Source organism: Haliotis rufescens, unplaced genomic scaffold (assembly GCF_023055435.1).
Source record: "Haliotis rufescens isolate VD_foot unplaced genomic scaffold, xgHalRufe1.0.p SCAF_5, whole genome shotgun sequence".
In the NCBI taxonomy this organism is placed as follows: Eukaryota; Metazoa; Mollusca; class Gastropoda; order Lepetellida; family Haliotidae; genus Haliotis; species Haliotis rufescens.
Genome location: NW_025964223.1, coordinates 49,985,921 through 50,012,133, shown reverse-complemented (window position 1 = coordinate 50,012,133; position 26,213 = coordinate 49,985,921). Strand labels below are relative to the sequence as shown.

At 38.0% G+C, this 26,213-nt stretch overlaps 1 protein-coding gene across 1 annotated transcript in view; it reads left to right on the top strand.

Annotated features, from left to right (window-relative positions):
* Positions 1 to 13,892: 13,892 nt before the first annotated feature.
* LOC124127034 (protein kinase C-binding protein NELL2-like) overlaps positions 13,893 to 26,213 on the top strand; it is a 116,825-nt gene continuing 104,504 nt past the window's right edge. Inside the window, exon 1 of the mRNA XM_046490506.2 lies at positions 13,893 to 14,267. Within this exon, the coding sequence (XP_046346462.2) occupies positions 14,096 to 14,267 (172 nt within the window). The 5' untranslated portion in view covers positions 13,893 to 14,095. The remainder of the gene's footprint in view (positions 14,268 to 26,213) is intronic.

The window sequence follows — 26,213 nt, the reverse complement described above, 5'->3', positions numbered from 1 at the left end:
ACTACCTATATTATCTGACCCACTCTGCTGGTTTATGGAGAGTGTGTGATGGAGGGACAACTTCATTTCCTCTTTAGCTATCTTATTTCAGTGTTTGTGTATCTGTTTATTAGAAAAAGCCCTTGTCAATCAAAGTCCATATTTCACAGTCATATTACCATGTGTTTTCTTTGAAGACAAGTTCCCATGTTGAGGTGTATAGAAAGCAGATGTTCCATTGTAATGAGTTTGTTCTTGTCCCGACAACTTAGACATCATACTAATACCATTTTGTAAATATGGAATATTGTGGTAGTCAATTATTTGTGCTTATTTACTTTCTTGTGTATTGGGTAATTATGTTTTGAAAGGGATACTGATAGTGCATACTACATGTATGTAAATGTAGATATAAGTATTCTGTTAACTGTGTCAGGGGAAAGGTATTACGCCTGCTAAGTAGGAAAGTTTGTAAGTAGAAATTATTTTATGTTTTTAATTCTGAAGTAGTAATTCATAAACATATTAAAAGTTATTGTTAGCCAATTATATTAATGAATGTGAGTTTTCTGAAAAGAGGTTAAATGACCATATTTGCCACTTTTCATTTATGATTATGAATCATAGAGTTTTTATAGTTCAGTTTTATAGCTTAACCTAAGAAAGTTATTAAGAAATTTCTTTTCTTCCTTTTTTTAAAATGTTCTAGAGAATATAGGAATTGATGGATCTAAATTGAACAAAGCCATGTAGTCTTCGTTGTTGGGAGTTCTGTCCACAAGGAGCAAGTAAAATGGAGATTGGGTGGTCACAAAGGGTACAGGGCATGAATACCATTTGCGTGGGTGACATACAGCAATATGTAAATTGCTCAAGATCAATACCCCATTAATAATGAAGACTACATCAATATGACTTGACAAGAACATGTGATAGGAATATAAATTGTCAATGCAAGAGAATAACTAACCTAGATTTTCTGCCGAAACAAATTCCACTTGGTATAAAGGGCAATAGCTGTGGAAATTATATGAATGGACCTCTGAAAATCAGTGATAAAACAAGGTGTTCATGAAAAGATATGTCATAATATCTGGAAGCCAAACACTTCTCTCCAGACGAGATGGTTAGACTGGATAGATCCTACAAGTGGTGGTTACCCTTAGGCAGGCTTTCAAGTTATGCAGGAACCTGCATATAGATATGTAGAACCTAAGGGAAGATGCCATGGAATGAGGACTTTCATCCACTGAGCCAAGACTTTCTTCCTTTGATACAACCAATAAAGCGTGTAAGCACTGAACGACAGTGCCGCCATCACTGAATTACATCATCCCCCTGATACCTTTGTCCGGCGATGAAACGAATTTGGAGAAGACAGTTACTTAGTTTGAAGTTGGGAAGTATATGTACAGAAGGGATCCAGGCATGCTAATGCCACACTAGATGCCAGCCAATATGTCCAGGAACCAGATCTGGGTATGCTAATAGCACAGCCCATCTCGGCCAATATGGCCAGGAACCATCCACATGAGCTGTTTTTGTCAAGTATTCCTATCATGAAGTGTGCGTCTGATTACACAACCGCCAATCGTTTGATTAAATGGACCTGTCCTCCGCGGTTGCATCGGTGACATTTAAAAAGGCTGCAACTCAATTATGATCATGTCCTGTCATGGAACCTGTTACTGTGATGCAGACTGTATTAGCCCTGAGGGTCTTGTTTGAATTCTGCATATTGCCGTGACATGTTTGGCCGTGTTTGAGACAGACACTTTGTAGCTCACATGCTTGTTTTGTTGCTGGAGGAGGCTACTTGCTATGCAGTAACATGGCACATGGTCTGATCGGGGATTACTGCTAGTTTGTCAGTGTCAAATTGTCTGGAGTTTGTAAGTTCCATAAATGGTGTCGAGAGTTCTGTTGAGTTGTTTTACATCTTGCTTTGTTGAGATTGTAATCAGGTTACAACATTTAGAAGTATAAGAAAACAAAATAACTGAAGTGATTTAATTAAACCCTCATAGAAACAGACCTCATTGCATAAAGTGAGTGAGTGAGTTGGGTTTAACGCGGCATTTAACAGTATCACGGCGTGTCAGCTTAATGTGGGAGGAAAGCCCGAAGTTGTGCAGGTCTCGGACGTTTACCACTTTGGTGAAACCCATGAGCATGGGTATGGTGCTGACAAACCCAGAAAAGTAATCAGGGTGAACAGGGATTCAAACCCATAATCATCGGTTGCTGGCGTGCCCAAGGGACGCAACTCTGCACAGTGAATCGCGGCGCCTTAGACGACTGGGCCACCCGTGCCCCCCTCATTGCATAAAAGTGAAACATGAACACAAGAAGGAATTGCAGTTGATTGTTGTCAAAACAGATCTGTTGTTTATTTGTAGTCATTTTTCACATTTACGATTAAAATATTTGCAATGTAATATATTCGAAGAGTGTAGACCATATACACTCTTTAGCTTTGTTTCTAAAACGTGTTCCCTTTTTTGCTAAATCTAGTTTAAATATTTCTTTTTTTCAACTTTTTTCTTTTAAATATTTCAACTATTTTCATGTAACAAAATATTTTCACTTCAATTGTACTGTAGGCCATTTGGACTTTAATACTGAATGAGATGTCTGTCTTTTGGAACAGACTTCATGAATATTCAGTAGAACTATGGTAATTGGTCATGGTTCTTCCAGGTGGTTGCTGATCAAAGTAGTATTCTGACTGTTTAGCCATTATGACCATTTTATTCCCATTCTGCTTTTAGGGCAAATATAGGATTTTGTTCATGTTCATGAAATCAAGCTAATTTTAATGTAAACATTCTATCTTAGGTGTGTTTCCTAAGAAGTCAAACAGTTGTTGGCATAGAGAAATAGTATGGTCTGGGATCCAAAGCCAGTGCCTTTTATGTGACAAAGTTCGAGTTAAACTAGACAAGCTTGAATCAATGTTTTCACTTTCATTGATTGCATGTTGCAGACTGAGTGACATATTGTCCAGCTAATCACAACCATGCTTCAGGGTTCTCTGTATTAGACTGGATGGTGCTCATTGTTTTGGGTTAGAGTGTTAAAGTCTCTCCTGACCAGATTCCTTGGTGAGAATTAGTAGCTGGCATCAGTGAAGTGGCCAATCACATGCTCTCTTGAACAGAAATAGCAGGTGCCCTTTTCCAAGTGTCCAGACTTGACCAGCACCTGGAGGGCTCCTTGACCAATGATTTATGAGCTGGATGATGACCCACATGCTTCAAGAGATACTGAGTGACACAGGCATGAATATCGGTGATTGCAGGCCTATGGCTGGATAACAAGGGGGAGAGTTGTTCATGATCAACACATGTGCTGGTGCAATAAATGGAAACCTCATTGGGATTCTGGTAAAGGATAAGTCCCCAGGTTTACCATCGGAGGCAACTGAAATGTGGTTCAATTGTTCAAAATGTCTTTTAGGTAAAGTTCATTATCGACACATGTGCTGGTGCAATACATGGAAACATCATAGGGATTCTGGTAAAGGATAGGCAACTAAAATGAGAATTCTTTGGTCACAATGTCTGTTGAGTAAAGTTGTTCATTGTGACCAGGGCCACATGTACTGGCGCCATACATGGAAACATCATAGAGATTCTTGTAAAGAATAGGCAACTAAAATGTGAATTCTTTGGTCACAATGTCTGTTGAGTAAAGTTGTTCATTGTGACCATGTCCTCATTTCCTTGTTGCCATACATGGAAACATTATAGAGATTCTTGTAAAGAATAGGCAACTAAAATGTGAATTCTTTGGTCACAATGTCAGCTGAGGAAAGTTGTTCATTGTGAACAGGGCCACATGAACTGGAGCCATACATGGCAACCTTGTAGGGCTTCCAGGTGAAGGGTCCCCAGATTAACAGTGTCATTAGAAACCAGAATGTTTTAATCTTTCTTCTCCATCACCACCTTGAGGGCAGAGGATTCAGATTGAATCTTATGACACGGCATCCATCTCATCTACTCAGATATGATACATGTCTGACACCTCCATAGAAAGTGACCTCAGGTGAACCCTTTGTAAACTTTGACGCCCAATCAAAATGAAGGATGTGTGGTTGCGTAAGAAAATCAGATGTCAGCTTTCTAAAACATTTCGGCTTCTTTACTGCCTCAATCAGGAAATTTCGATCCATGACATGGAAGACATCACCAGAACACAAACATGACCTCCATCCTTCATAGGAACCCTGCTATGTGTAGATGCCCGGGTGCTCTCTATATACAGGATGTTTGAAATATTCACAAGAGTGTGGCATTATTTTTTGGATTTTCTCGATGACATTCATTTTTGAGATACAGAAAAATGAGATACAGCTGTCTGAATGTTTTAAAAGGTCTGATTTTTAACAAGATTGAATATGGTATGATATAATACTTAGACTCTCAGCTGTGGCGTTGTTGATGGTTATTCATCAGTCCATGATGGCATTAATAGGCTTCATTGATATAGCTGCTGTCTTGCTGACCACTCTGTGTGGATTCTTGGTTAGAGTCAGTGGCTTCCCCCTACCCACCAGGTGACCAAATTGATGCAGATGGCCAGGCTTACCGACAATGTTGATTGTTTGTCATTGTACCCAGCTTGATGTTCATAATGTCAATCACTGGTTTTTCTATCAGGCGTGATTAGGCCGCTGTCATATAGCTGGACTACTGCTGAGTGCTCTGTTAAACTAGAAACAAATAAAACACAAATGTTTTTTCTGCACCCTGCAGAATCTCATCTAGTATCAAACATCTTAAAGGGGCACTGATCTAATGCAATTCCCCGGGACTGGTTGTTGCCTTTGTTATTGTTTTTTCCCAGTGAGTACCCGGATGTATAGCAGAAATCTAGACTAGTTCGCGACCTCTGCTGCGCCATTCGTAAGCGCATCAGTCACTTTTATGGGTAGTAATAAGGGCGTATGGTCACATTGATCAACAAAATGAAATGCTTTTTTCGAGATAATAAGAAAAAGTAGGTATCTTTGTGGGTAGCATCGGTAATGGTGACGAAGTTTTGGTAAGTCACTTGCTTGGTAATTTGGCGATTTTCGTTAACAATATTTTGACTTGCAACACAAAGTAAATATTTCACCTGAGCATTGCTTTTTTATAGTGTGTATATTTTTTTACTGTCAAAATGTGCAACATCTTCAAATTTATTAAACGCCTAAATATTCAGTTATTTTACAAAGTGACTGAAAAACATTTCCATCTGTATTATCATGATAACAAATTCCAAACATTTTGATGTTTAATGTCATCACCAAGAGATTGAAAATGTTATGTTGAAAAGTACATTTCTATGTCGTTTGGCTTCTAATCCTACATAATAATCTGTTGTGTTGTTTTTAGGCCCTTTTGATCGTCTTAATCAATTTTAGTCAATCTGGGCAGATTTTTCTGTCAAAATGACTGAAATATTTACACATTTTATAAATTGCCTGAGAGAATCACATTTTACAAATTGACGGTAACATATACATGCTTACAAAGGAAAAGACTTGTGAAAACAATGTCTATCGCGCATTGATCATGAAGAATTTCCCAACCAAGACGTAAAGGAACAAGAACGAATCGGTTCAATGCTACAGCAAATGAAGGAAAACAAAATGCAAATACCATAATCTATGTGTATAAATTTTAGGCAGCTTCCTTGTTCGAGGAATGTATCCGTGAATATCCACACAAAGGAACAATATCCCACTCGTCTGCAGCTGTACAAAAAACTTATTCGATGTCACGTGTCTCTGTAACAATCAAATATTTTAAAAGATATATATCGTTTCGGGATATTATAACCCGTGTTCGTTTCTCAACTGATCACTTAGATTGTTTCAGGTGTTTCACATAGGTGTCAAGTCTCAAGGGTCGGCTGAGAAAGCCCAAGTGACAACTATTTTCATAACGTCCACGGTTCCTAAAAAATCCATTTAGTGATAGATAACAATGACCAATCAATCGACGTATTATCAGTTAACCCTTTGAACAAAGTATGTTGTTTTTACATCGGCACTTCACGCCATGATATGAGTGTATTCCCTTTGTTTTAGTAAACCTAGACATGTAAACACTCACTTTTGACATATCCACTGTGCAAGATAATAGTGATTAATCAATCAACGTATTTTCTGTTAATCCTTTGATGACCAGGAACGATCCGTTGATTTACAAAAAAAGTAAATCAACTGATCATTATCCTCTTGCTGGGCTGCCACGTGCATATTACATAACACACATTTCACCTCACTTTAAACCTGGATTTAGATTGAATAATTACCCCAGACACAATAATTGCCAAATGGGAACCTTTGTCAGGTTTTCTGAGTGGTGCTACCACTAATTATACCTGTAATAAATTCATTAACTGAGCATCAAGTGAATGACGACAAATACACAAGTGTAGTGTCATACCAGAAAACGTGGATGACAACAAGGAGTTGTAATCGTATTATCGACGCAATCCGAAATCATAAAATGCTTTCACTGCATGGATACTTTTTTTTTTATTAAACTATAACCATCTGGGGTATTTCCAAATGATGACATCCGATGAGCTCTGCCTTTCTTTTTGTCTGTTTGTTTGTTTGTTTGCTTTGTCTGTTTGAAATTAATTAACATGCGCCCTTTGTCGAAATCTTAATAGATCACAGTTATCCAATCGGTGTTCAAAAATGCGTAAAACAAATATTGCCTCCAGCCTCCAAATTTATTTAGCTGTCCTTGCAGACGGTAGCCCAGTCTCTGGTCACGCTCAGTTGCGTTGCGTATCATCGGGGTACTCAAGAGGAAAAAAACAATAACAAAGGCAACAACCAGTCCGGAGAATTGCGTTAGATCAGTGCCCCTTTAATACTGTAAAGTTTCTGCATGTATATTGTATGTAAATTGCTGCATACTCTCCAGTGTACGTGTACGTCGGTGCTATCATCATGTCCTCTTTTTTAAATTGGAAAGTCGAAATATTTTTCTTATCTTACAGATGAAAAGATTGTCTGAAAAATAATGTGATGAAAAATGAATGAAAAATGAATGAAAAACAAATTTCCAAACATTTGATAACCATAAATTCATAGCCTCATGTAAATATATTCAAATTGATGAACTCTGTAATAGAGACATATACCTCTTGTTGAAGCATCCCCTTAAATATATATACCTGTTTGTTTTTAGACTATGATCAAAGACATCATTTGCCTCGTCTTCTTTTTTGCTTCAGTCCTTTGAGTGATGAAAGTACATACAACACATAGAATATATATTTGTCAGGGAAGAATAGGCCACTTATTATAAAAGCTGTCTCAAATGAGGATTGGGTGGTTGCAGTGGGGCTGATTCTGTGTCATGGTAGCCAGTCGGTATGGCTCATTGCTTCAGCTTTCAGTCAAGCAATTACAGGTGGTGAGGTTCATCAGGGCCTAGATTTTCGAAACGATCTTAGCCCTAAAATTATCGTAAAGTTATCGTAAGGAAATCGTAGGCCATAGTAGCCTATTTTCGAAACTATCGTAGCCCTAAGATATCTTAAGTTTGTCGTAAATCTAAGATAGCCCCATACCTGTCGTAAGTTTATTTTATCTTCATCCAAGATGGCGGCATACTTTGCTCTGGACATTTTTCATGATGAAGATGACAATGATTTGATGACAAGACTGAGGATATTCCAAGACAGAACTCGTCACCTCGATACGCTTGACGACTTCGAGCTATTCTCCCGCTAACGATAGGTGTCGTAGCTCTGAGCGATCTGCGACAGGTTTACTATTCTTTCTTAGCTAAGATCGTTTCTAAAATCTAGGCCCAGGTGGTGAGAATCAAAACATGGTTGATTGTGTGGTTTTTTTCATTGATAGTATGAGATGTTGCGATAATACCAATCACTGGTTTCCCTGTTCCAGACTTGATTATTAACAGTCAGTCCAGATATAGCTGGAATATTGCCAAGTGAAAAAACGATATTTACTTACTCACCTATTTGATATATGTCATACATTGATGAGTGAGTGAGTTGGATTTAATGTTGAGTTCATGTATCTTGGCATGTCCGCTTAATGTGGTTTACTGCTAAGGTGTGTGAGTGAGTGTATGAGATGGGTTTAACACCGCTTTTAGCAGTATTCCAGTGATATCGTGGCGTGTCAGGTTAGAGTGGGAGGAAAGCCTGAAATCATATATGGGCTGAACTGGGATTTAAAACCACATTCATAGGTTTCTGGCATGACCAAGGGAGGCAACTCTGTACAGCAAATTGCAGCACCTAAGACGACTGGGCCACCTGTCCCCCTAATAATAAGATTATTGAGGTTTGAGGCATTTATAGTTCTGGTGAAAGCCACAAGCATGGATATGGTGGTTACTACTGTGATTCAAACTCGTGATTAAGTTGATCTTGTCACTGCTTGAGTTGTGATGAGTTCACACTGAGAGAATTAGTGTAACCAAGATGGTAAAAACCCATTTGTGTATCACATACATTAAAAGCAGACAAATTCTACATGGAACATCTCTGTGGAGATCGTGGGTTAGAATAGGTCCCCAGCAACCTATGCTGGTCATAGAGGCAATGAAATCAATCAGATGGTCAGATTCAGTGATAGCGTGTCATTGTACCTTGATGGCGTGGATCTCATTATGAATCACTGGATAACCTGGTCCAGACTCAATAATTTACAGGCCTCTGTCATGTAGCCTGAACGTGGTGTTAAACAACAAACAAACAACTACATGGAATCAATACATTGAGGTTTGCTGTGACACACACCAGACACTGGCTTACCTCTTGAGAAAAGCAAAACCTGTGATAATGTGTAAGTCATAATGGATGAGGTCATTCTGATGTCTGTTGGCGAGGTGCCACAAGATGACCTCACATCAAGGTCATCTTGGTCCTGTACTGTGTCAATTTGACCAATCGTGATAGATAAATGGTATCAACTTTCATTGGTTGATGGGGCGACTGTGAGGTTATAGGATTATTGTATTGGAGACAGGAGAGGGGTCGCTGACAGACACTTGGTTAGATTGCAGCTTGTGAAAGCCGCCAGATCTGCTGGTTCGTTAGGAACTTGAACACTGAGTAAAGATTTAACGAGATTGCATCGGATGATTTAGTTTTTGTTATCTCATATATGATTGTCCTTTGAAATTAAATTGTTCAGATTTATAATTACAAGAACAGTAATGATTTGAAGATGAAGACTGATCCACAAGTTGCTTTTAGTTCCAAAATTCGATTTTGACATTATCCCAGTTATCGACAATTCTAATGAAAACACACAAGCTTGTTCATGGGCTGTTCTATCCTAAAACATTCAAAGTACAAGTGAAAAACTAGACCTTTACAGATTATATAATTCAGAAATCTTACCTATATATTATGCTTCTTTTTTTCAAAGTTTATGTTATATGGAGGAAAATAGAGATAATTGAATATTTCTATTACTTATGAGATTAAACTCCTTACAAGTTCTATAGCTCATGGCTGTTCATGATATTAGATCCACTGCCAGTGTAATTAGAAACCATATTTTGTAATGGTTCTTCTACACCACCACCTTACAGGCTATAACAGTCAAATTGAATCCTGATATGGAGATTCAGCACTCAGATTCAATTCTGAAGTTGTACAGACAACAAAGGGCATTCCCAACAAATATATGTGAATAAAAAAACAAGCATTTTATTGTTAAAAAACAACCACTTGTGACCTGGTACAAAAATAGAGTATATATATGTGGTGAAGAGTGAGTGAGTGAGTGAGTGAGTGAGTGTGTGTGTGTGTGTTGGGTTTAATGCCGGTTTTAACATAGTATTCCAGTTATATCACGGTGTGTCAGCTTAATGTGGGAGGATAGCCCGAACTGATGCAAGTCTCAGATGTTTACCTCTTCGGTGAAACCCAAGAGCACGGGTATGGTGCTGACAAACCTAGAAACATAATCGGGGCGAACCGTGATTCGAACCCACAATCATAGGTTTCTGGCGTGCCCAAGAGACGCAACTCTGCACAGCAAATCGCGGTGCCTTAGACGACTGTTATACACAACATAAATGCCTGAAAACATGGTGGAAATGGAAATACAGGTTATGGAACCCTATCCATATGTATGATTTATACAAGTTTTTAAAGTTACTGGCAACGTTCATCAGAGTATATTTAGGAGATAACGGTATCTGATCATGCTTTATGCACAGATTATAATGGCAGATGCAGACTTCTCCAACTCGGTCCCTTATGCTGGTTTTAGCTAAAACAGGAGAAATACAGTCCTGGCAACATATATGTGAAGACTTCATTAAATGTGACAAACAGCTGAGCTAAAATAATTGTTAAATTACAACAGCAAATGGTATCTTACATAGATACCTGCTCAAGACTATATGTTACAGAGCATTTGATATTAAGGATCTGATATATCATGATTAAACCAATTGTTAAACTGGGTGATTATGTCTGCCTCCAGCACTGGCTGCAGAGCTTGTCAAGGCACGTGCTATGAGTACAACAGTGTGATGGAATTCAGGAGACTATTACCAAGCTCTTCAGTAACTGTTCCACTACTGAAGCAACCAGGGTATAATCCTGTTAGTGCTCTACAACCACAGGGGATGAGAGTGGTCTTGATAGTAATTACTCTGCTTGGTCAGCAGTGGATGACCTCTACAGTAGGCTGACCACCCCTTTAAGTGGATATAAAACTGTAATTGCCAAGGTCTAGCAGTGATTGTATTGAAGTCTGGAACAGATTCACTGTATCTTGTGTTAGAGCTCTGTTGTGAAATGATTTACAGTTTTCTTATCTTCTATTCCTTTTTCGTAATGATAAATAATTTTATTTTGATGAATATATCCAGTGTGGTTTCTGTTGGCCTCCAGGACATAGTGTAACTTATTTTAAAAACCCCAGAAGATTTACACTTCCTATTACTCAATATAATAATTATGACTACATAACTTATGTCAAAATCAGAGAAAACAACATAATTTTTATTTAGAAAAATTAATATAATTTCATAAATCAAGAAATGACAATCTATTCATGCACACTCAATGACATCAATCGTTGACCACACATCTGGACAAGGGGCCTGAATGTCAGTAGTGCATAGGGATGGTCAGGGATGTCCTGGGGATAGTGACCAACTGAGGTCATGCCCTCTGGTGTTTGCCTCCACATCAGGTCCCCCACCAACTGGTGTCCATTATGACGGAGATACCCTCCTATCATTACAAAGATCCACACAGAATCGGCCAAATTCTGCCCCTTGTTGCAAACCAAACTTCAACACCTTTTGAAAACTGAACACGTGCAGTACATTGCTGATATAGAATGTGTGTATCCTGTACCCAGGCCCCCAGGCTGTGTGTTTAGTCCTTGGCTGCCACCTTTGGTTGGAGTCAACATTTCCATAAACATTGACTATGGTAATTTGTAGTGTTTGGAGTAAATTCAACAATTCAATGAATTGAATCCATTTTGTCAATTCTACTCTTTCACCATCCTGGAACAGTGCTAGGGACAGTCATGCATGCAGTCTACCAGTTGAGCAACTTGTCTGCACAGTGTAGAAACTGGACTCAGTCCAACCCAAAGTTTTCAATGGATATGGTTTCCGTAGGATTAATGGTTATAACCAGTCTTTGGAAATAGGGGTCGAACCCCCTGACCCTGGTCATTTCTTGGACATTTACACCCCCCTTTTATACTGAGACCATAACATACTTTTTTTTATTTCAGTTTGCATTCAAACTGAAGGTTTACATGACAAAGGAGGTTTAGTTGTATTTTTAACTCTGTGAATAGGTAATTTTTTCTCAGCTTTAGAAGGATAATATAGGAACAACTGAAATTTATCTTTTATCTGTGATTGCTTGCTCAGGGAAAATCAATTCCTTATCACTGCTAACCATTTTCAGGACATTTCAAAGAAAATGAGAATCTCCATACTTTAAGTACATAGAAGTACTTAATTCCTCCTTAGTGTGTACATATTAGCCTACACGGAATGTCATATGAGCTTTCAAATGAGTCAAGTAAGTCAGCTCTATAACATGTTTTTATGATTGAGCATTTTATTGAAGCTAACAAAATTTGGACAATGCTACTTCTTGTCTGCAAGAATTCTTACAACATGAATATGTAAATTATTATTCCGTTCTTGAAGACCCGCAAGGACGATCATTAGAATTTTGTCAAAGCCCTGAGGCTTGGAAAGAATTAGATGGCTTTGGCAGTGTGGGCATTAGTTTCCAACTTTCCAAGAACTTGTGCTCAGGAAATAGTTTTGCAAACTTGTTGATGGAGCTGTTGTGAAACAATGAATACTAAATGAACAATGAATACTAACTCCGTTCCATGCTGAAATAATGAATTCTAGAATTTATCAACTGAGAAAATTATGTAAAATTTCTTCGATTGTATTTAAGATTTTTTATTTAATCACAGGCCAGTGTTGAAAAAGATACATATGGCTTTAAATTGAAGCTAATTTACATCTTCATGTCACTCTTACACCGAAAAAAATCAAATTTTCAAATATTTTTTTTTTTCTGTTCTCTTTGTACATCTTCAGATATGTCATTTTTTTAGTATCATTTGTGGAAGATTAATGATTATTATTTTTATGAGTAACATAAATATGCTTTTCATGAGAACTGTCATGTTTGACAGGAAAGTTCAGAGTTTTTTTCCTATTTAACGTTAAGTGTTGGTTACACCCGATTTGCTGTTCCTGTTTAGCCTAATGGCCAGTAATTCCATGACAGTGTGTAGTGGGAGCCGCTCTTCTCCTTGCTCGCCACATGCCTGGATCCCGGTGACAGATTAACGGATATGCATGCTAGTTAGGAAACCATTTACAGAGTTAATGATCAGAGACGTTATAAATGAAGTCTTGGCTCATGCATGTAACCCAGGGGTCATTAACAAACTGGGGGGTAATAAGCTGATTGTCAGGGGTAGGGATGAAAGGAAACATGCATTGGCAGGGGGAGGGAATACCCTTGTTATCTTTCTCCACACGTCCTCCTTAATGTCACACGGATATTGTCAGTGTAGTCAGCTTATCACCAAGTGTGTCTTAATCACTGGTTTGATTAGGATCTTAAAGGGAAGTAGTTATTAAAGCCTGTATTCCATGTTTGTATGCCAATCAAAATATTTATTGGCTGGGGAATATTTTTATGAAAGACTTGAGCTGTTGTGTGGCCTTGGAGAATTGACGTCTGAGAATAAGATTTGTGACTCACTCTCTTAGAATTGGTTATTTATTCTTGAGAACTTTGAATGGTAACAACTCCTAAACTAGACTGGCGTGAGTAATAGTTGATATTGATTTTGTTTAAACTAAATATGTGTAATAACTTGGTCATAAATTGAATTAAGTGCTTTAATGTGGCAGATTAGGCATTAAGACGTATGCGAATTCAAAACGGCAAAGCCAGAGAATAATCTGTCTCAAAGAAACTGCAAAAACAGATTCCATTAGGTGTAAAAGGGAGAAATAGTGCTGAATATAATTAGAATAGAAAATGAATATTTGTAGATGTGAATACTACATATTGTTTGTACTATTTATGGGTCACAATTATGATTAAACACAAGAAATGTATGTGACAGTAAAGAGATTAATGCAGAATGAAATCGATCTAAAACATTCATCCATAAAAGCCTACCAATTCAAATTGCTTTAATGAAAAATATTTAGTTTTTATGTGTTCTATTTTAACTTTCTCCTGTCCTCCCTTGTGAGAAATGTTACTGAAAATTAATTCATGTAACTTATCTATAAGTACCCGAAACAATTCATTTTATATAATATAATAAGTCAAAAACAAAAATGATATTTCTTAATTCCCCTTTGCTGTCTTGGACAACCAGTACCACTGTGTACATTTAATGTCTTCACTTATGTTCTGTGTGATGTTCTCTCCTGTGTGCACTTATTTTCTACTGACATATGTACGACTTTAACATAATTAATAATAATCATAATTTTCTTTATCAACTCAGAAATATAAGACCTTTTATGTACTTTGGACTAGTTTGATCATTTGAATACGATGGCAATGTAGATGTTTCCTTGTCATGGCATTACTAACAGTTGAAGCCAAGCTTTTGTTTCATTGTAAATGTTCTATAACTGTGGAAACCCCTGCCAAATCGCTGATTAACCCATTAAGTACCAATACATGCTTATTAACCCTTCTAATCCTGCTTGCTCATTGTTTCCCAGATGAAGTAGTCCCGTCAACAGGTGGTGAGTTCACACTTTGTACACATTGACTGTCTAGTCACATTGTACTCAAGTCTCTCATTTCTATCCGTGTTATACTTAAGTCAGTGTATCTGTCCACATTATACTCAAGTCTCTCATCTCTAGTCATGCTGCACTTAAGTCAGTGTATCTGTCCATATTGTACTCAAGTCTCTCGTCTCTAGTCATGCTGCACTTAAGTCAGTGTATCTGTCCACATTATACTCAAGTCTCTCATATCTAGTCATGCTGCACTTAAGTCAGTGTATCTGTCCACATTATACTCAAGTCTCTCATCTCTAGTCATGCTGCACTTAAGTCAGTGTATCTGTCCACTTTGTACTCAAGTCTCTCATTTCTATCCATGTTATGCTTACGTCAGTTTATTTTTCCCCATTGTACTCAAGGCTATATCAATGTTGCACTTAAGTCAGTGCATCTATTCTCCTTACACTCAAGTCCCTAATCTAAGTCCATGTTGCACATAAGTCAGTATCTATATCCTCATCACACTCAAGTCTCTTATCCAGTCCATGTTGCACTTAAGTCAGTGTATCTATCCTGATCACACTCAAGTCTCTTATCCAGTCCATGTTGCACTTAAGTCAGTGTATCTATCCTGATCACACTCAAGTCCCTAATCTAAGTCCATGTTGCACATAAGTCAGTATCTATATCCTCATCACACTCAAGTCTCTTATCCAGTCCATGTTGCACTTAAGTCAGTGTATCTATCCTGATCACACTCAAGTCTCTTATCCAGTCCATGTTGCACTTAAGTCAGTATCTATCCTGATCACACTCAAGTCTCTTATCCAGTCCATGTTGCACTTAAGTCAGTGTATCTATCCTGATCACACTCAAGTCTCTTATCCAGTCCATGTTGCACTTAAGTCAGTATCTATATGCTCATCACACTGAAGTCTCTTATCTCAGTCCAATTTACACTTAGTCCCTCCTTAACTTAGGTCTGCTTTATCTATCCACGTGTTTCGTGTATCTAACCATATTGAATACAGAATAGTCTCTATCCATATTCTACTGAAGTCTGTCTATTCTCCTAACTCTGTATCAAATTGCTACATTGTACTTAAGTGTGTGTCATCTATTCACATATCTTCAGTGTTTCTCATCTGTTTCCTGGAGATGACTATTGTCGGATCTATCCACTGTATTTCCAAACTGTCCTGTCATATCTAGCGACATTGCACTGAAGTGTGTCACAACCATCTTTCCACCTTGTGCTTGTATCCCATATGTGCTCATGGTGTCTCACATATCTATTCCTACAACACTTATCTCCATTTTGATGTCTGGAATGCATCATATGTCTTCAATATATATCTGCAATATGTCTGCGTAGACAGTGCACATATGTCAATTAACATAATTTTTATCAACAGCCGCATGCATGAGTTGAATATGACCATGATCTGACCAAATGTAATTTAACCATGTGTTAACCTACAGTGTTTAATAATGTTCCTGTGTGCTACAGCTTAACACTCCCCCCCCCCCCCCACACACACACACACCTCCAATGTTCCATGTCTCCAGTATGTCTGAGTCTGACCCTGATGTAAAGATCAGTGTTTCTGACCCAGATGTGCAGATCAATGTTTCTGATCCTGTTGTGAAGATCAGTGTTTCTGATCCTGTTGTGAAGATAATTGTTTCTGACCCAGATGTGCAGATCAATGTTTCTGACCCTGTTGTGAAGATCAGTGTTTCTGATCCTGTTGTGAAGATAATTGTTTTTGACCCTGATGTGCAGATCAATGTGTCTGACCCTGATGTGCAGATCAATGCTTCTGATGCTGTTGTGAAGATCAGTGTTTCTGATGCTGATATGCAGATCAATGCTTCTGATGTTGTTGTGAAGATCAATGTTTCTGATCCTGATGTGCAGATCAATGTGGCTGACCCTGATGTGCAGATCAATGCTTCTGATGCTGTTGTGAAGATCAGTGTTTCTGATGCTGATGTGCAGATCAATGTTTCTGATGTTGTTGTGAAGATCAGTGTTTCTGATCCTGATGTGCAAAACAATGTTTCTGACCCTGATGTGCAGATCAATGTTTCTGATCCTACTGTTTGTGCTTCCACACTGCCCTAATATATTAACAATGCTCTCTGTCTTGTCTCAAGGGTACTAACATACTGCCTTTTTTGCATTTGATTATATTTACCCATACATTCAAAGTAACTCAATCCCATCATGTTTTTGCCAGCCATGTGGGTTAGAATGGTGTAAGGTGACTAAATCAGTCTGGTGTTCAAGGTCAATGACTTGGTTGATTGTTTGTCATGATACCTCATCAACATTGGACATTGCTCATAATATCAATCACTGGTTTGTCTGGGCTTGACTTGATACCTTATGTATAGCTGGAATATCGCTGAGTGCAGTTAAGCGACTTACAAACAAACAACCTATTTATTCAAAGTCACAATATATATCTACATTGCACTTTTGAGCAAGTCCTGACATGCAATGAAGGATGAAATGTGATGCAGTGTCCTATACTGCGGCTGATACTGCTATAACATTGAGTCATCAATTTCATTAATACCATTTTCAAATGTTTTCAGTGTTGCATTTAAGACATTCTTTTTAAGACTGTTTGATAATTCCTACTGATGTTAATGTACATATACATCAACCCACATTCTCCACCTGAATCTTAAACTGATTACACATGCATGCATTACCAAGGGCGCTGCATGCATTTGCTTTGAGCTTGAAATTATTCTGTGTATGTGATTTTATACAGTTTCTTTCAATGTGAAGGAAATGATCGACAAGGACAAACATATGACATCATTTTTTAAATGTATCACTGGATTTTGATTATTATTGTGTTTCAGGTGAACTTAAAACACATTTTTTATTCTGTTGTATTTATCAGGCATGAACAACAAATTATGCTCATTTATTGATTCAAGGTGTGTGTGTGACAGTTTACCTCTTCTTGTGAACACAGTCAATCTGAATTTAGTATCACAGTTGAAATGTCATTGTCAAAAAAATGTCACTCTTGTAGCTTCCACAGCAATTATATCAGTGGATACGTAAAATTTGTAAAATCAGCAAACGTTCCTTCTGCCATTGCTCAGTTTTGCTTATTCAGCATGATTTGCCTTGCTAAATGAAAGGTAAGTATCTACTTCACCAAATTGCTGTTTTCTATGGATGTAAGCTACTAATCTTTCAAATGTTTTCAGATCAAATAAGACTTGTGATAACATTGCTTGTCCATGGTAAACAATACTTCCCTGGCTTAGGTCACTAATCCCAGTCCCAGGTGGCGGGCAGTGTAATTAGCTCCATTACAGTGCTGGACCTGTACAGTATTACAATGTAGCCTGCTGTATCTGATCCCGGATCTGGTCCTGGACACGCGGACTAGGTCAGGCTCTCGACGCCTCCAGTACTCGCCTCCGTTACTCACCTCCATGTACTGGTGTTGGTTAATGTGTAAAGTACTGTCTGTAGCTAGTGGTCGAAGGTGGCGTACAAGGCTGTGTTGGTCTTTCCAGGATTGTCTGTTCATAGTCAAATGCAATTTGTGGATTGTTTTGAGACATATGTGAGGTGCACTGTTTTTTTGTTTTTCTGATAACTTGGGGTTTAGTTGCTCTTTAAAAGTTTCTTTATTGATGGATGCAAACTTGAAATTATTCATGCAAAAAGACTAAGGAATGGCTCTCAGCCATGGCTGCAATACATTTTCCTTTTCTTCGTCACGTCACATCTGAATACCGTGTTTGTAATTTGTTCTTCTGGGATCTTTCCTTGCTGCCCGGGAATCCTCAGGGAAAAGAAAATCAACAATTTGTTCCCTTCAAAAGATAATAAAAACATGTATGTATATGACCTTTAGCAGAATTACCTTAAGATGCCAGTTGTAAAAATATCTATATTTTTTTTAAAAACAAACATTATATGAAATTGAATAATTCTGTGGCATTTACACAAATTACTGTTTAATATTCATGCATATTCATGAAGTGGTACTCATTTGACAGAAATGAACAGTTATTCAATAGGTCTAGGATTATGTACAAATATCTACCGACCATTATTTCAGCGCTAAGAGATTGGTATCCTCTTAATTCATGTAGCCAGTTGATCCCTGTGACTCATATGAAAGTCTACATACACAAAACGTGGCTGTAACAAACTCAAGTCCTAGTACCGTGACTTTAGTGATAAGCCACACACACCATCATACATAGTAATCCAACATATTCCCCTCTGTACACTTTACAGTAGACTTAATCAATTCCACCAATTACACAGATATGTCTGATAGATGGGACTTGAGAGCCTCAACAAATGGCAGAGAGGATATTTGGTGAAATTTCAGCCACTAACATAGTCTTGGGAAACACTAGGAGGAGGTGTTTACCGAGTTAGTCACAACATGGCGCCAATGTCCAGTAACCTATGGTCATGTTACTTGACTGACCTTCATCTGAGTCATCAGGGATGTAGGAAGTATCTACACTCTTGTAGCACCATGGTGTCTATGGTGTGTTATGGTCAGCGAACTTGTGCTGTGGTGTGTCTTTGTTGTATGGTCAGATAACACAAAGAAACTATATCTTCCGACTCTTAAAATTCTTTGTGAAGTTCTTGTCAATACTGACAATGCTATGTACTTGTAGCATGACATCATTAATGGCGTACTGTGAGATGACACTTTTAAACTATATGTATAAACTCCAGATGTTTTATCTAACACTTAGCCACTTTCTATCAAATACAGTGTGTTTACCAAAGTCTTCTTGCAGGCCATCATGGCACCAATGGTATGATATGATGTCAGTGTAGAATGGTTCCTTGTTCTACATTCTTGTGAAGTGTAGCTATTGTGGGATTCAGTGGAGATATGGATGATCATGTTTGATGGATAGTGTCTTAGTTGGGTCAAGAATGTTCTTAACAATATTAAACTTATATCAAGGCAGCTTTTGTCAGCAGGAGCTTACAAAACATTCACTCAGTAGTATTTCTGACTACATGTATATCCAATCAACTTTATGCCATAGGAGTTCTCTGGGTTTCGCCAAAGTTAACATATTTGACCTTGACCTTAGATGTCAATGAAAGTGACATGCTGTGATATTGTAAATGAAATATGTGTCCAAAGTGCCGTTATTCCCAACTCACTCACTCTACCGATCCATGAAGATCCAGGTTAGAATTGGTCTTCAGCAACCCATGCTCATCTTAAGAGGCAACTATGTCTGTCGTAAGAGGCTACTAACGAGATTGCGTGGTCAGGCTCGCTGACTTGGTTAATGCATATCCCAATTGTGAAGATTGATGCTGATGATATCAATCACTGGATTGGCTAGTCCAGACTGGATTATTTACAGACTGGATTATTTACAGACTGCCATCATACAGCTGGAATATTGCTGAGTGTGGCATTAAACAACAAACAAACAAAACACTCTACCACAGACGCATATTTTTCATTTCTCAGCTGAACAGTGGTTGCTGTGACATGCAATTGATTCAGTTCCTAACATTTATCAGTTTTATTGCACCCTTCATAGATGTTTCATATGTTTCCCTCTAGATTTGATATTGATTAAATCCTGATACTGTGGCAAGAATCTTTTCCCCAAACGAATATGCCACATTTTCGAGTACATATCAATATTATTTTCTATATTACACAATCAACCAAGTGCACTGTTGTCATTTTTCTCACGCCAGAAACCTTCCATAAAACACAGTTTGTGATTACTTTGTATAGACACCCCGCTGGAACCATGGGGATATTTTCATGAACTGCTTATTGGTTTTTAGGTGTGCTGTTAAACACATGACTTGGTTGCTTTCCCCTCTGGCCGGTTCCTCATGCTTCGAGTGACCGATCCCAGTAGGTGACTCATCACTTTGATTTACAGGAATTTTGCCAATATTAACACTTAGTAAGCACACTGGTCAAGAAGTCTGCCCTGGGTCAGCAAGTTCTGACCTTTATCCAGCCAATCAAATGATGATTCATATCTACCGGTGTTGAATATGATTCAAGATGTAGACTATATTCTTGTGATATTTTCTATGTCCCTCGGTTCATTGTGTGTGTCTAGTATTGGTGTGTAGTATGCACGTCATACTTAGGCTACCCTTGTTTCATACCAAGTTCACTTTGGTAACGTGGTCCTAACAGTTATATGCAGGTCTTTGAAAGGCATTTAGAAGTGATACACATAAGGAAGAGAACATATGGAGGTCAACTTTTTTATTATGAGGAACACAACGTTTCGGAGTATATGCTTACTCCTTCATCAGGTGGTAGCCTCCCTGATGAAGGAGTAAGCATATACTCCAAAACGTAGTGTTCCTCATAATAAAGAAGTTGACATTCATATATTCTCTTCCTTAGCCTCCCTGTTGAAGGAGTAAGCATATACTCCGAAACGTTGTGTTCCTCATAATAAAGAAGTTGACATCCATATATTCGCTTCTTTAGTAATATGCAGGGTTAATTTCTGTATTTTCTTGTAAAAATTATTCATAATTGTGAAGCTAAACAATATAAGTGAAAAAATAAAAAAAGATTATTACAAGTCCTGAAGGATATTGTTGAATTTAACTCTTTACTTCATCATTTCCAGTTTTATTTTGTTTGTGTCTGTTAGCTGCTGGTAGGGCAGGACATGCTTACCGTGAATACCTGGCGTCATCACAGATTTTCAGTGATCCATTCATATTATTTTCACTGCTATTGTTCCTTTTACTCTCAATTGAATCTGTTTCATTGGATAATCAAATCTGGTTGTTCTCTGACGTTGACATGTTATATATATATATATATACCATATGAAGATGAAAATACTTGTTTGGATATTTTGCAATTTCTGATGTCATTTATTTGATTTGTCTTGAATGTAGCTGTGTTGTTGATTTGGTCATGCGTGTACAATTTGGACTTCATTTTGATAATGGTTTGGGTTTTGTACGACATGCAAGATGTGATGTGTATATTTTCGGTGAGCTGTTCAGAAACTTTGTATCAAATGAGTCTTTTATTCAAGTGGCTGAGGTGCAAGGTGAATATTGATGTACAGACAAATTGATGCAGTTGTTTGACAATAAGTGGAGATATTTCCTCCGTTTTCCCCTATTCCAAGTAATGCTCGCTGCATCTGAGTAGTCCTCACAGTGTTGGGTTGGTTATGACATGGATTACCTCATCCAGTGAACAAAGGGTGTCAGCTCCTTCAGTTGTCTGAGTTTGTGTGTGTTATCATGTGTTCTAGAAGATGTGTAATTATGGTTTGAGAGACTCATTATCATTTTTTATCTTGGAAGTTTTGAATTTCTTTTTGGAAAATAATGTGAGATGAAATAGCACATTTAAATTCTTGGTTGGCTGAGTACCAGAGCCTGTTGACTAGAATAGTGGAAAGCGGGGTGGGTTTTATGTCACTTGGAATAGTATTTCAGTTCTGGCCGAGCTTGTCAGCTTCATGTCCGATAAAAGAAGAAAATATCTAAAATTTTAAACCACTTTGGTGAAATCCAGGAGATTATGGTGCTGACAAATGAGGGATCATTATCAGGTTGAATCTAGCATTCAAGATCAAGACCTATTGATCCTGGCACAATTAAGGGAAGCAACTCTACTGTGAGTGAGTGAGTATGGTTTTACTCCGCTTTCAGCAATATCATTGCGGGGGACACCATATATGGGCTTCACACATTGTACCCATGTGGGGAATCGAACCTGGGTCTTCGGCGTGACGAGCTAACGCTTTAACCACTAGGCTACACCTCATCGCCCAAACTCTAATGTGAATTGTGGCGTAGATCATTGAGACACCCGAGCCCCCGAAAATAAGTATCAGCTCTTATGACAATAGTCAGCAGTGTTCATACATGTCACAGGGGCTGCAGCATCTGCTGGACTCTGGACGACACAATACAGTTGCAGCATCAACCTGCAGTACACGTTGATCAGGCAGCACAAGGCTGAGAGTTGAATGGTGTCACTGAACAAATGAGCCACTCGACAAGACACTTAAAGCAATCGAACTAGTGTCAAAGATGTATTCTTTATGAAGAAAAAAATCCTGCATTCAAATGTTTTCCTATATGATGAGTGATGAGAAAGACATGTTCCCTGTCTTAAATGATTGTCACTCATCCAGATGCTACTCACTAAATACCATTGTGCCCGTCCAATCCCCACTTTTGTACTTGTAAGACTGGACAGTACTCTATCATCACTATATTTTTCTATTATGTGTGAGCATAGGTTCTTGACATATTTGCTTACATCTTGTTTGGAATTTGATCCTGCTCTTGTGACACAGATTCAACTAGGAATAGGTCTAAGGACCCGACATTAATTTGGTTACAGGGAGATTCTTGGAATAGGAAACCCTACTGAAGTGTTGATACGGCCAAACTCATTTTACCAGGATTCTAATACTGCCTCTAATGTTTAGTTACCTCGGTAGTAATTTTTTCGGAGGGAGACAGAGTGTTCAAAATTTCTGATTTTTTAAAAAATGTGGTAAGTTACTATATATACTACCAATAAGCTCCCCAGTAAAGCCCTTCAGTTGCTAGGTACTTTTAGCGCTAATTTATCACTTCTCCCACTTTTGTTGATGGGAAGATATTAATTATCAACACATGTCAATAAATGCCTTGAAACTATCTTTCAGCACTACCTTTAGACACGTCAGTTTGTATAACTCCTGCTGCGATGTCAAACCTATGGGCATTTCTGTATGAAAACCCACAAGGTTTATGATTATCATATAAATATTAGTTTTACTCCATGCTTGTAAAGTCCAGTGATGATGCCCATCAAATAACAATAAATCAGTTAGCTGACACATTTTGACACTGGCTGTCTGAAAGATCTATAGAGTGGGTATTGATTGGCCTGTTGTCTGGTCACTGGATGCTGGGTTGAGAAGGTATCGGGGGTCATTGGCTGGGCTGGTACTGGACAGGATGTAGACTGGCCATAGGCTCTATTGAGTTTCTTCTGCAACAAAGGATCAGATTATAACTGTTGGCTTTGGAATTAGCTTTGATGGAATTAAACATGTCATTCTTATCACTTGGAAAACAGAGGACTGCAATTTCATATGAAAGTATAACATTTTGGAAGAGTATAGAGATTCTTCTGGTGATTGGTCAAAGACAGGAAATTTGAAATAAAGGTCAGACACAACACTGGTGAATGGAATGTAAAAGTTCAAGAACAGAAACATGACCAGATTTTCTGAGTTGCTGGACATTTCAGAATTACAATGTAACCTTGTTAGGTATTAAAGTCAACAGATTAAATTTAGTTTGAGTAAGAGGTAATATTTTGAGCTATTGTCAACAATAATTTAGAGAAATTTAAATCCAGAGTTTTCAGGCCACAGGGACTAGCCACCATGTCTGGCATAGCCTTCAAGATGAATGTAAAATGGGAGTTTTGTTGACATGCAAGTTGCAATGTTTTAAGGCTCCAGCTTGATAACCTGGTTTTTCAGATCCATGAGCCAAGAAAGCTATTAATGAAGTGAAGTTGGACATGTTACCTGTACTTAAGGAAGCTTAGAATAATGTGAGTTACAAACAACTTCTTTGTGGTGAAAATAATCGGCAGCTTAAAATTGTTCCCTCAAACTATCTTTTCACATGCTACTCTTAAGCCCAAAACAAATCGGCCACATGCAATGTCTGCATTAGTTGATTTGTGACTCAGTCTGATGTTGTGCAAAAAATACAATAGCATGAGAAGATGGATCCTGATTGGTGAATGCTGTGCAGTGACCATGATTTGTCAAGGTCTTGGGGGCTCCTTTTTGTCAGGCAGGGACTGGAACATTGGAAGAGACATGTTTTCTATAAAAAATGGTATTTATCAGTTATCAGACATAAGAAAGATTTAACGTACTCTCAGACTTGTAGATGTTGCTGTGAGGGATGAGGTATGATGAGGATTGGTTTGGACATTAGATCTGCATATTTTAAGAAAGGAACACAACTTTTTGAACATAAGTTATCTTGGATTTAAGCTGAAATATATGAAGAAACAGCAGAAACGTGGCTGAAAGTTCATCTTGGTAACAGACTTATTCTGTTAAATGAAAGTTTAAGTTTTCTCTTTAAGTTATAAAAAAGTACCCTTTTTGCTCCTTTAATCTACTGGTGTGTGTTTGTAACAATGTTTCAATGTTTTCCGAGACTTCACACTTTTACATTAGTAGCAGGATAAAGAGGGCCACTAACTAGCATACTATCCTTAGTTCTAAGGTTGTATAGCCCCTAGGCAAAATCCAGGTTAGAAGAGATAGGTACCAGTAACTTATATCGGGTGATGTGGATGATTGTGTCTTTTCAGACACTGATGTTGCTCATAATACTAATCCTCCGTTGTCTAGTGGTAGAGTGTCCGCCCGAAGAGCAGTTCGATCAACGGCCGTGTCATACCAAAAGATGTTAAAAGATGGTACTTGTTGTTACCCTGTCTGGCGCTCAGCATTAAGGGGCTAAAACAAGGACTGGTCGGCTCGAAGTCAGTATATTGTGTCTGAGTGGGGTATTCATGTTAAACTGCGGCATGGTATCTCAGTGAGCTTGCACTATAAATCAGCATCAGTCCAGACTAGTACAAGCAGCCACACACACGTGCATGCACATCGCTATATAAGTGCAATAATCTTGGATGCCATGTTAAACCCAATTTCACCTCACCTCACCTCATAACAATAATCACTGGATTGTCTGGTCCAGACTCCCTTATGTACTGGTGATCATGACATAGCTGGAATATTGATGACTATGCCATTAAAACAACATATAAACATAGATTGAATAAACATGATTTCCTTGTCTTGCACAGGTAAGCGAGTTAGGACTGGACTGGCAACAAGCCGATCATCAGTCTAGCTGACCACTGGTCATCATCAGGCCACATTACAGATGAGAATGGCCATGTGAGGAATACATTCTTGTGATATTGTTCACAACTCATCTTCACTTGGTTCATTTCATAACTATTTATTTCCGATAACTGCAGTAATTGGTGAGGATTCAATCTACCAGTAGACCTGATGGCGAATTGATCACCATTTGTGTCTAGCTGTGAGGGGAATTTATTTGCCTCGTTTCCTTGAGGTACAAAGTAACTGATTCTTGTGACCCACAGTGCTTCTAAACCTTTTGTCAGGCACATATGAACGGATTATTACAGATTAACTTAAAAAAACAAAAACAAAAGCCTTTCCATAATCATTAGAAGTCTCTTTCAAAGCAGAGTCCATTCCAACTACATATATGTATCTCATATTTCAAAGCATGTGTTTATGAATCGCTGTCCTACAGTGCTGATACCAAATGTTTGGGATAACATGAGAGTATGACACGGTTAATAATTGTCTGTTTTTTCTGTAGTTTTGTGAAACCAAGTAATTGATGTGTTGTGCTTCAATAAATAAAGTGACAGAACCCTTTCCATATCCAATAGAAATCTCATAAAGCAGAGTTGATTGTACGATTCCGCCTATATCATGAGCTTGTGTTTATGAATCACTATCAAAAAGTAATGATACCAGGTGTTCGCGAAAAGGCGAGTGTATCCTGCCCCACCGGTGGCACCCATCACAAATACGTGCAAGGGCAAGTCAATTATTCACCAAAAAAAACAACCCAGGAACATATGGTACAAGTCTAAAGAGGAAATTGCATCAGACATAATTTTTGTCACTGATGCATCCAATTTGGGAATGTCTCCACATGTCAAAACATTTTTAAAGCTGTACTGAGGCCTTGAATAATGTAACTTTGATCAAACATTTCTTAGCAAGAGTCATACATGACACTGTACTAACAGTCCATCAGACATATATTGATTCTGCACCATCGCCCCTCACACAGAAGACAGCTGAATTTCTTTAAGGGCTCATTTTATA